The sequence below is a fragment of the Nicotiana tomentosiformis genome, chromosome 11 (assembly GCF_000390325.3).
Source record: "Nicotiana tomentosiformis chromosome 11, ASM39032v3, whole genome shotgun sequence".
NCBI lineage: Eukaryota > Viridiplantae > Streptophyta > Magnoliopsida > Solanales > Solanaceae > Nicotiana > Nicotiana tomentosiformis.
The window spans coordinates 60126636-60138638 of NC_090822.1; the positions used below are offsets into that span (position 1 = coordinate 60126636).

Genomic DNA, 12003 nt, shown 5'->3' on the forward strand with positions numbered 1-12003 from the left:
ACAGGGTGTAGGATGAGTACAACCAACTCAGCAAGTAATAGAAATAAATAAGGAACTGAGAAGTAGTGAAGAGCTATACAGTACAATTCATTTTAAAAAATTTCAGTAAAGAGTGAACATGCTTTCAAATTTTGTGGTATAAGTCAAATCAGTTCGCGCTCATGTAAAACAGATATGAATCTTCCAAACATTTCACAATAAGATCAGATAACAACTAAGTGCAACCATAAATAAACTCAAGTACAGCCACTCAAGGCAGCAGTCACTCAACCCATATCAACAGCTCACACTCTCGACTCTCAGCCCTCAATGCACACTCTCAATAGGTACCTGCGCTCACTGGGGGTGTTCAGACTCATGAGGGGCTCCTACAGCCCAAGCGTTATAAGCACGAACAACTCACGTGCTATAATAGCATATCTGGATCTGCACGAACAACTCACGTGCCATAGTATAAACATAAGGATCCGCACGGATAACTCACGTGCCATAGAACAATACCTCACAACCAGGCCTTCGGCCTTACTCAGTCATGAACCTCGCTAGTCTTATAACTCTCATTAAGGAAAGGGAAAGCGGCCCAAATCAAAGTGTTACAGTATATCATCGGGGAAAAATAAATAACAGAGACTGAGGTAAACATGTACAAGAATCACTATGACTGAGTATAACTACCATGAGCAAGAATATAGACTAAGCATGATTTTTAACATGAAAGGCAGTCAAGTTCTAGTAGACAGGAATGCATATAAACACAATTAAAGGCAATTAGACTTCACAGTCTCCCGGGGCGGACCAAGTCTCAATCCCTCATGGCATAAATTCACACGCCCGTCACCTCCAAATAGTCGCATTATACCAAACTCCGGGTTTCATACCCTCAAGGCGAGATTTAAAATTCTTACTTACCTCAAACCGATCAAATCCCTACTCTGCGATGCTCTTGCCCCTCGATTCGGCCTCCAAATGCTTTGAATCTATTCAAAATCAGTACAATACCATCAATTTATGCTAAAGGAATGAATTCCACAAGAAAAACTACCAATTTAGACCAAAACCCGAAATTCACTCAAACCTGGCCCCTAGGCCCACGTCTCGAAATCTGACAAAGGTTACAAAACTAGAAAGCCCATTCACTCATGAGTCCAAACATACAAAATTTATCAAAATACGACCTCATATGGTCCCTCAAATTCCCAAATCAAACTCTCAAAATTCCAAGCCCTAACCCCTCATTTTCACCCCTAATTTCCACTAATTACATGATTAAACAATGAAAAATCACCATAAACACGAGTATTAAGGCTCAAGCAACTTACCTCAATGAAAACCCCCTTGAATCCCTCTTCAAATCACTCCCAAAAGCTCCAAAACCGACTGAAAATGGTGAAGAATGTACCAAAATTCGCGAAGTGTGCAATATATACATTCTGCCCAGGCTTTTCGCACCTGTGGCCTGTTCTTCAAGCCTGTGGGACCGTGCCTGCAGTCAAATTACCGCTCCTGTGAAACTCACTTAATTCCTCAGCCTCTGCACCTGCGCCCAAGCCTCGCACCTTCGGGCTCACAGGTACTGCCAAATCCTTCGCGCTTGCGCTCCAGCTTCAGCTTCCCAATTTCCGCATCTACGATCCACCACTCCGCGCCTGTGACCTCCTCACTTCTTCTTCTGTGGGCACCTTTCCGCATATGCGACCTCCCCTACGCACCTGTGGACCCAGCCTACATCAACTCCGTCCGCACCTACGAACTCCCACGCGCACCTGCGACCTCGCATTTGCGGCTCCCCCTATGCAGGTGCGGAAATATCAGTAGCAGCAACTTCAGTTACATTTTCCAACTTCAAAACAAATCCGCTAACCACCCGGAATCGCGCCGAGACCCTCGGGACCTCAACCAACCATATCAACAAGTCATATATCAACATACAAACTTAGTCGAGCCTTCGAATCACTCAAAATAACATCAAAACACCAAATTACCCTCGGATTCAAGCCTAATAACTTCTAAAGTTCCAAATTCGACAACCGATGCCGAAACCAACCAAACAACGTCCGAATGACCTCATATTTTACACACACATCATAAATGACACCACGAACCTACTCCAACTTCCGAAATTCCATTTCGACCCCGATATCAAATTTTCCACTACCGTCCAAAATTACCAAATTTTCAACTTTTGCCAGTTCAAGCCTAATTCTACTACAGACCTCCAAATCATATTCCGGACATGCTCCTAAGTGCAAAATCACCTAACGAAGCTAATGGAACCATCCGAATTCAATTCGGAGATCATTTACTCATAAGTTAATAGCGGGTTGACTTTTCTAACTTAAGCTTCTAAATAACAGACGAAATGTCTCAATCCACTCCAAAACCACTCCGGACCCAAACCAACTAATCCAGTATATCATAATGTACCTGAAAAACACAAAAGGAAGCAGAAATGGGGAAACGGGGCTATAACGCTCGAAACGACCGGCCGGGTTGTTACACTTACATACTCGGTACATTATTTGTACTGACATCCCTTTTGCCTGGGGACACTGTGTTTCATGCCCGCAGGTCCTGATAGGCAGGTTGAGAGTCCTCCAAGTAGTCTATCAGCTCAGCGGAAGGTGTTGGTGCGATCTATTTGCTCTAGAGTTGCTTATTTGGTCAGTATGATTTGGACATGTATTGTTTAGTATGGCGGGGACCCTGCCCCGACCTTTATGGTATTTATCTACTCTTAAAGGCTTGTAGACATATGTTATGTACGTGAAAGATTGTATGGCCTTTTCGGCCTATGTTCAGTATACGAGTGATCATTTTGGTCTTATACCGTATGTCATATGTATAAGTTTGTATTATATGTTGGGTCGTCCTATGACTAGTATTCCCTCATGTTTTATTCTAGTTATCCCACGACAGCCTTTCCAGCTCATTTACCTATAATAGTATGATATGAAAAGATATGATACATTGGTACTCGGTTGAGTAAGGTACCGGGTACCCGTCGCGGCCTATCGCATTGGGTCATGACAGTTTAGGGTTTTCTAAATTCTTTTTTTTTACTAACCAATTCCTATTCTTCCAAGGTTTGGTCCTTCACATTCCTTTTCTTTTTCTACCTCCACATTCTTATCACTAAGGGTTGTGACTAGTAAGGTTTATTAATAAATCTAAAGATTAACGACCACGAGTTGCTTTGAGTAGAAAAAGGCAAGAGAGGCAAGAACATTAGAGGAAGAAGGCAAATTTGAGAGATACATAATTCTTCTAATATTTGTTCAAGATGTTTCAAATAGGTAGTTATAGTGAAAGGAGGCGAGCTATGACTCAACAATTTGAAAAGTCGAACTTACAGTATTGTAAGGCCCCGTAAAATTTTGCAAAAGAAAAAATAATGTTTCTTGGAGCCGGACTAGATGCGGCTCAAACCTTTTAGGTTGAACAATGCCCCGAAAAGTAAAAAAAAAATTGGCAAAAAATGCGTTTCTGCGGTCCATTATGCGACCGCAGAATCACTCTGCGTTCCGCATAATGGCCACAGAAGTGAGGCAGGAGAGGGCCAGTTTGGATGCAATTCTGCGGTCGACTATGCGACCGTATAACTATTCTGCGGTTCATTATGCGACCACAGAACAGGTCTGCGGGCCGCATAGTGACCGCAGACACAGACAGATGTTTGCCAGTGTTGGACACTGATTATGCGACCGATATGCGGTCCGCATATCGATTATGCGATCGCATGCCTTGTTCTGGAGCTCCATTTTTGGGTTTTTAAAACCCGACCCTACTTCGTTAAATACATGCTTTGGGCTATTATGGAGCTACAATCTAACATTTTAGAGTGAGAGAGACTACCCTAGAGTGAGAAGATATTCTTAAATAATTGTTCTTCAATTCTTGCTCAAATTTTGGAAGATTAAGAAGGGAAACTCACTAGGTCTTCATCCTAGAGGTAAGATTCTACACCCTAACCCCTAATTTCGAAATTATCTTAAAATGGGTAATTAGCAAGATAATTTTTGGGCATGAGAGTTGCTTATCTTACATGTATGTGATATCAAGGGGTGTAGGAAGATTGTTGAACTAAGCATAGTAAAGATTGGGTTGTGGGATGATGGAATCCTCCATAAAAGGACCTTGAAACCTTATGCACACCTAGTGTTTGATAAAATGCTCAAATGAGCTAGAACCATGATCATATTCCTAATTTTGGTTAAATTTGTATTTTTTTTAAAATAGATTGAAGTTGCTAAGAATCCGAAATAGTTAGAGTGCAAGGAAACTTAAGTGATGTATGTTGGCTAAACCCTTCTTTAAGAATTGGAATTCCTATTATCCTTGTAGGTTCCATGATGTTGATTACAAATCGAGTATTCCGATAAGTTTTGTAATAAAGATATATGTTCAATTCGTGTTTCAAATGCTCTTATCGTATTGCATTATAAATTGAGGGTGTGTTCTAAACTATGGATTGTGTATCCACATGTTATAATTTCAAGTCGTGATTTATGTAAAGGTTATTATGCCAAGTTGTGTAGAGATTGTGATTGTGATACACCTCCACCCGCATATATTGGGGTGAGGCGGCATAACCGCTTTGTGTAGGGATTATGGTATTGTGGGACTGCACCTCCACCCGCATACATTGGGGTGAGGCAGTATGACCACTTTGAATATAGTTTTGGTATTGTTGTGGCACCACCAACCACATATATATATTGGGGTGAGGTGGCATAGCCGCTTTGTGTTGGTATTGGTATCGTTGATGCATTTCCACCCGCATACATTGGGGTGAGGCGGCATAGCCGCTTTGCGTAGGTTCTTGGTACTGTGGTTATACATCCACCCGCATACATTGGGGTGAGGTGGCAGGGCCGCTTGAGTAGAGTTGTGGTATTATAGTTACAGCTCAACCTGCATACATCGAGTGAAGCGGCGAGGCCGCTTTGACTAAAGATGGTTACAGAGGATCTCATCTTAAATCCTATAAATGTTATTGATAGCTCTTCATACGCTTGCTATGGTTTACACGATTATCCATATTATTCTATTGTCGCCCTGATTCATCATATTCGTATTGTACTAACGTCCCTTTTGCCGGGAGCGCTGCATCTTTACATGGATGCAGGTGGTTCCACAGCAGGAGGTATTGATCAGTGATTGCAGTACACCTTCTTCCCAGCTGACTTGGTGAGCCCCACTTCATCCCGGGGTCATGTATCTTTTGTTCTTTGTGTATTCTGTTTGAGGTATAGCCGGGGCCTTGTTGCCGACATTATCATTATACTTTTCTATATCTATAGAGGCTCCGTAGTCATAGTGTGGGTTGTGTATTGGTGCTGGGAAAGACAAACTATGTTATGTTGTGGTTGTATTACTTTTCCCATTCGAGACTTTAAAAATGATAAAAACCATTGGTAGTGAATTGGTATTGTAGACATGATCACGTTTTTGTCTAGTTAATGAAAATATGTACTATCTTCATTCATGGATGAGTTTCGGTAGAAGGAAATATAACAGGCTTGCTCGGTCGGGTTCACTCGGTTGAGCGCTGGTCGCGCTCCTCGGTTTTGGGGCATGACAAACTTGGTATCAGAGCCTAAGGTTTTAAAATATCCTAGGATGTCTCGGAGTCGTGTCTAGTAGAGTCCTTATTATCGGTGTGTTGTCGACCACATCTAAAATTAGGATGCAACATGGGCATTTAGGAATAATACCCTTCTTTCATGTTCTTGATCGTGCGATAAAGCTGGTTGTAAAATTGTTGCTCCTTTAACTCCTTAGTTGCTCTAATTTTCAGTACATGGCACCTAAGAAGAAGGCAAGAACTGGCCAAAGAGCCAATGTCACCCGAGAAGTTGCAGTTGATCCTATATTTGATGATGCGGGTGATCACCCAAGGGGTGAGGATATTCCCCCATTTACTACGCTACCTGATTCTACCACAGCTGATCAGACCGCACTTGTCCCTACACCTACTGAAGGTGCAACAGTTCCTCCAACTGATATTCCAGTTCCACCTCCAGCTCCAGCTTCCGATTCTGGTGTGTCTGATGTTGATCTTAGGGGAGCCATACAAATGTTGACACAGATAGTGGCTTCTCAGACCCAGAGATCGAGTGTTGGGCCTACTTCTTCCAGTCATTCAGGGGATTCTGTTAGCTCTAGGGTGAACAAGTTTCTTCAGTTAGATCCTCCTATTTTTACGGGTTCTGATCCCGGGGAAAGCCCCCAGGACTTCATTGATGAGATACACAAAACTCTCCAAGTTATGCATGCTACAAAGACGGAGGGAGTAGAGTTGGCCTCCTACCGCCTGAAAGGGGTGGCCAATTCTTGGTTTGAGTTGTAGGAGGAATCCCATGAGGAGGGAAGCCCTCCGGCAAGGTTGAGTGAATTTACGGATGCCTTTATGGATCATTTCTTGCCTACCGAAACTAAGCCAGCTCTTCCCGCTGAGTTTGACAGCCTGAAGCAGGGTAGTATGAATGTGTGGGAGTAACATATGGAGTTTGCGCATCTGTCCAAATATGCTATTCACATGGTGCCCACTATGGAGGCTAGAGTGCGCCGATTTGTTTAGGGCCTTAGCCCCTTAGCTATTAATGAGGCCGCTACAGCTGCCTTAAATTCCGATATGAACTATGGTAAGATGATGGCATTTGCTCAAGCCACAGAGACCCGCAAATTGAAGAATAGAATGGAGCATCAGAGTAGCAGCAAGACCCGGTCCACGGGCAACTTTGGTGGTTCATCTGATGGTGCTGGTGGTAGGTCGGCATTCAGGGGTGGGTCATCAGGACCATCCCAATCATTCGCACAGTCTTCGATGGGCGTACAGTCATCTGGACCCAGTCAGGGCAAGAAGGGACCCCACCAGCAGGGTCGGCCCGACAGAAGGTTTCAGCAGTGGAGGTTTTCATGCCCTAAGTGTGGGAGGATACACTTTGGGTCCTGCTTCATGGACCTACCAGTATGCTTTGGGTGTGGTGTGAGGGGTCACATTCTTAGAGATTGCCGCTCGTCCCGCCGAATTATAGGCAGAGATGTGGCAAAGCCAGCTAATTCTATAGCTACTATATCCACAACACCTCCAGCTCGAGGCACCCCAGCACCCACATGGTGTGGTGCAGCTAGGGATGGTGCACAGAATTCGGGAGGACCTAGAAGATTTTATGCTATGCGGAGGCGTCGGGAATCAGAGACTTCTCCGGATGTTGTCACAAGTATATTGTTTGTCCAATCCCATGATGTATATGCTCTTATTGATCCCGGTTCCACTTTGTCATATGTCACTCCTTATGTTGCTATGGAATCTGGGATAGAACTAGAACAACTTCATGAGCCGTTCTCTGTATCTACTTCGGTTGGTGAGTCTATTTTGGCCGCACGGGTTTATAGGGATTGTGTTGTCACGTTGAGTGGTCGGGACACCGTGGCCAATCTTATTAAATTGAGAATGGTCGATTGTGATGTGATAATGGGGATAGATTGGCTTTATTCTTGTTTTGCCAAGCTTGATAGCCGAACCAGGATTGTTAGGTTCCAATTTCCAAACGAGCCAGTTATTGAGTGGAAGGGTGATGATGTAGTTCTGAATGGTAGGTTTATTTCCTACCTTAAGGCCATAAAGATGATCAACAAGGGATGTATTTACCATTTGGTCCGGGTTACGGACACCGATGCTGAGGCACCTACACTTGAGTCCGTGCCTATTGTGAATGAATTTCTGGGAGTCTTTCTGGATGAACTCCCTGGGATCCCCCCAGACATGGAGATTGATTTTGGGATTGATGTGATGGCAGACACGCATCCTATATCTATTCAACCCTACAGAATGGCACCGACAGAATTGAAGGAGCTAAAGGAACAATTGAGAGATTTGTTAGAAAAGGGTTTTATCCGGCCAAGTGTGTCACCTTGGGGCACACCGGTCCTTTTTGTTAGAAAGAAAGATGGGTCACTACGTATGTGTATTGACTATCGATAGCTTAATGCGGTAAAAGGACAAGCATTAGCAGACTTCCTAGTTGACCATCCAATTCCAAATGATTGGGAGTTCTTTGATAAATTGCCTGATGAAGATGCAATGGTCATAGAAATTCAACCTTCTTGGAAGATGTATTTTGATGGCGTTGCACATCGTGAAGGAGCTGGTGCTGGAATATTGTTTATCACTTCTCAAGGAAAAGTTTTGCCATATTCTTTCACTCTGACACAACGGTGCTCCAATAATGTTGCTTAATATCAAGCGCTCATACTTGGGCTTGAAATGGCTGTGGATATCAAACAGTTGCCACTACAAGTTTTTGGAGACTCCAAGTTAGTGATCAATCAGATTTTGGGTAGCTATGAGGTCAAGAAGCTAGAGTTGGTGCCATATCACAAATATGCTCAAAGATTGGTAAGTTGGCTTGGAGAGGTAACTATTCAACACGTGCCGAGAAAGGAAAATAAGAGAGTTGATGCATTAGCTGCCTTAGCTTCTACATTATCTTTGCCTGATCAAACACAAGTCGTTATCTGCCAAAGATGGGTAGTTCCTCCACCAAATGACTATGAGGAAGCAGAAAGCGAAGTTGATCATCTTGCTTCTATTCTTGAGGTTGAAATTGAAGATTGGCGACAGCCATTAATCGATTATCTTTGTTATGGGATATTGCCAGAAAATCCCCGAAGGAAGACAGAAATCCGAAGGAGAGCCCCTCGTTTTCTTTATTACAAGAATACACTCTATAGACGATCATTTGATGGAGTGCTCTTACGTTGTTTGGGGAATGATGAATCCCTTCAAGCCCTGCAAGAAGCACACTCTAGAGTATGTGGTGCGCATCAATCTGGGCCAAAACTTCATTTCCACATAAAAAGAATGGGGTATTATTGGCCAACCATCATGAAAGATTGTTTAGATTACGCTTGAAGATGTAACGCTTGCCAATTCCATGCTAACTTCACACATCAACCACCTGAAGTATTACACCCAACCATTGCTTCTTGGCCATTTGATGCTTGGGGTTTGGATGCTGTTGGTCCATTGCCAAAGTCTTATGGTGGAAATCTATACATTTTGGCCGCGACTGATTACTTCTCGAAGTGTGCTAAAGCTGTTTCTCTTAAGGAAGTAAAGAAGGGAAATGTGGCTAACTTCATCCGAGTTAATATTGACGGACAATGGTAAGCCATTTGATAACAAGTTGATGAATAAAATATGTGATCTTTTTGGCTTCAAGTAACGCAATTCCTCCATGTATTATGCTGCTGCCAATGGACTTGCTGAAGCATTTAACAAGATGCTCTACAACTTGTTGAAAAAGGCTGTCTCTATGTCTAAGAGAGATTGGCATGAGAGAATGGAAGAAGCTCTTTGGGCATACAGGACCACATATCGCACACCAACGCAAGCGACTCCTTATTCACTTGTTTATGGAGTTGAAGCAGTCCTTCCACTTGAGCTTCAAATCCTGTCGTTGCGGCTTGCCATTCAAGAAGGACTCACTGATAAAGAAAATGCTCGGTTACGCCTGAAGAATTGGAAGCTCTTGATGAAAAGAGGCTAGAAGCTCAACAAAGACTTGAATGTTATCAAGCTCGTGTGTCTCGATCTTTTAACAAAAAGGTGCGCCTTAGATCTTTCCAAGTGGGTGACCAAGTTCTTGTGGTCAAAAGGTCTATTATTACCTCTCATCGATCTGGGGGAAAATTCTCTGCTAAGTAGGATGGACCATATGTTGTACAAGAGGTATACTCAAGTGGCGCTTACAAGATAGTTGACTCAGAAGGTTTGCGGATTGGCTCCAACAATGGAAAATTCTTGAAGAGATACTATCCTTGAAGAAAACAAATATGCTCCTTAATGCACGAGCATAAATTGCATGTTACTCTTGGACCACAAGAGTATAAACTGTGCACAGCCCACAAAATAAAAAGTTTGCTGGGTTGAAAACCTCAAAAGAGGCGGCCTAGGCAAAAGGTAGGGCATTTCAAAACAAAAAAAAACAAAAAAACTCACCCATTTCGAACTACAGAATGACTTGATCCTCTTCACCGAGGTACATAGACAACTTAGAATTTAATTCTAAGTTCAGTCATATTAGTTCAAAAATACATATTACCCAAGGCATTCAAATGAGGTATGATGAAATATAATTCACTTGATTGACACTTGAAAATTAGGTGTATCTGTATTCTTTCGTTCAACTCTCTATCTTATCTTGATGGCTCAATGAGGGCAAGCCCTCCATGTCAAATTGAGGTCTTTACTAGAATGATTGTTGTTTCTTTAATAAGAGGCTAAATATTCAAGTTGAAGTCTTTGATTCTAAGTCAAGTTGATTTTTCCAAGTTTGTTACATCATCAATTTGAAGTGTTCAAGCCGGCTAGGTTTTAAAGTTACCGTCTTCAAGTCCGCCAAGTTTTAAAATCCATAAAGTATATAAAAAAAATCTCAGTTGTTATGAACTACGTAATGACTTGATCCTCTTCACCGAGTTACGCAAGCAACTTAGAGTTTTACTCTAAGTTCAGTCACCTTAATAAAAAAGAAAAGTGAGGGTTTTCTTTAGAATACGTGGATAAACTACCAAGTCTTAATCGTTGAAGAACATTAAAAAAAGGCAAGAAGAAAAGGGAACATTAATAAGAACGCGCAATATAAAGTGAAATGAAAGAAGCTTTATTGCCGATGAGAACATCTACTAAACAATGAAATGCAAGAAGAAAGGGAAAAACAAATAAAGCAGTGTTTATGCCTAATCTAAGCATAACTTGTGAATACATTAGCTTTCCGTTTATGTAAGTAATTTAGTTTTTCCTAGTAAGAAAGATTGATTAGAAGTAAGTCAGAAGATGAGTTGTCATTGATATAAAGTGCAAAGAATTGCAGAAGATAAGGAAAGTTGTTCGGATCCCAATAAAAGAGAAGGATCCGCAAGTATAAGACCTTAACCCTTGGTCTAAGGGGGAGATGTGAAAATCGTCAGTAAGTCCAGTTGGAGATTTGAAACCCGCATAGTTAGCATGGGATATAAAAACTATAAAATCATGCCCATTTATGTATCACGAGGGTAGTGCCATTGGACGAGACTCTAATCTTCGGAGTATTGGTCAAAGACTTAGGTCACAATAATGCTGTAAATATTTTCAGGAAGTACCTTGAAAAGATAATCAAATATGGGAAGTATAGCTCATGATTGAGACAGACAAGAGAACTATAGTGAAATTTCACCGCTTAGCCAAGCTAGGAGTTCGACTTTCGAACTCCGAAGATGGTGGAGTTGTTGTCCAGAACAAGACTTGCTCCTCCTTAGTAGCCGAAGTGAAGGAGAAACGGTTTGATGATCCCTACTTGTTGCAGGTGAAAGAGATGATTCACAAGCATAAGATAGTGGCTTTTGTACGAGGGGTAGATGATGGTACTTTGAGGTACCAAGACAGATTGTGTGTTCCAGACATAGATGGACTTAGAGAAGGAGGATCATATTAGAAGTCTATAATTTCAGGTATTCTATCCATCTAGGTTCCCAAAAGATGTACCATGCTCAAGGAGCTTTATTGGTGGAACAACATGAAAAGGAACGTCGCACACTTTGTCGCCAAGTGCCCGAATTTTCAGCAATTGAAAGTTGAACACCAGAAAGCCAGTGTTTTACCACAATTTACACATATTCATGAGTGGAGATGGTAAATATAGACTTTATAACAAGATTATATCATTCATTTTGAAAGGGTGATCCAATTGGGATGATCACATACCACTCATTGAGTTTGCTTATAATAACAGCCACCATTCTAGTATCAAGATGGCACCATGCGAGACTCTGTGTGGGCAAAGGTGTAGGTCGCCAATTGGTTGGTTCGAAGTTGGCGAAGCAGGGTTGTTGGGACCAAATTTAGTCTATCAGGCTGTGGAGAAAGTCAAGTTGATTCAAGAGCGTTTGAAGACGACTCAGAGTCGCCAAAAGTCCTATTCAGACATGCGGCGTAAAGACTTAGAGTTCCAAGTTAAT

General features: G+C 42.1%; 3 protein-coding genes across 3 annotated transcripts; all 3 read left to right on the forward strand.

Moving 5' to 3' along the window:
• The first annotated feature begins 6652 nt into the window (after positions 1-6652).
• LOC138901530 (uncharacterized) lies at positions 6653-8242 on the forward strand. Its single transcript, XM_070189302.1, has 2 exons — positions 6653-7598; positions 8004-8242. Exons 1-2 carry the CDS (start codon positions 6653-6655, stop codon positions 8240-8242), a joined length of 1185 nt encoding a protein of 394 aa, XP_070045403.1.
• Positions 8243-8269: 27 nt separating this feature from the next.
• On the forward strand, positions 8270-9175 carry LOC138901531 (uncharacterized). Its single transcript, XM_070189303.1, has 2 exons — positions 8270-8871; positions 8920-9175. The coding sequence occupies exons 1-2, from the start codon at positions 8270-8272 to the stop codon at positions 9173-9175; spliced, it is 858 nt and encodes a 285-aa protein (XP_070045404.1).
• Positions 9176-9242: 67 nt separating this feature from the next.
• Positions 9243-9554, forward strand: LOC138901532 (uncharacterized). Its single transcript, XM_070189304.1, has one exon. It carries the CDS (start codon positions 9243-9245, stop codon positions 9552-9554), a length of 312 nt encoding a protein of 103 aa, XP_070045405.1.
• Positions 9555-12003: the final 2449 nt, after the last annotated feature.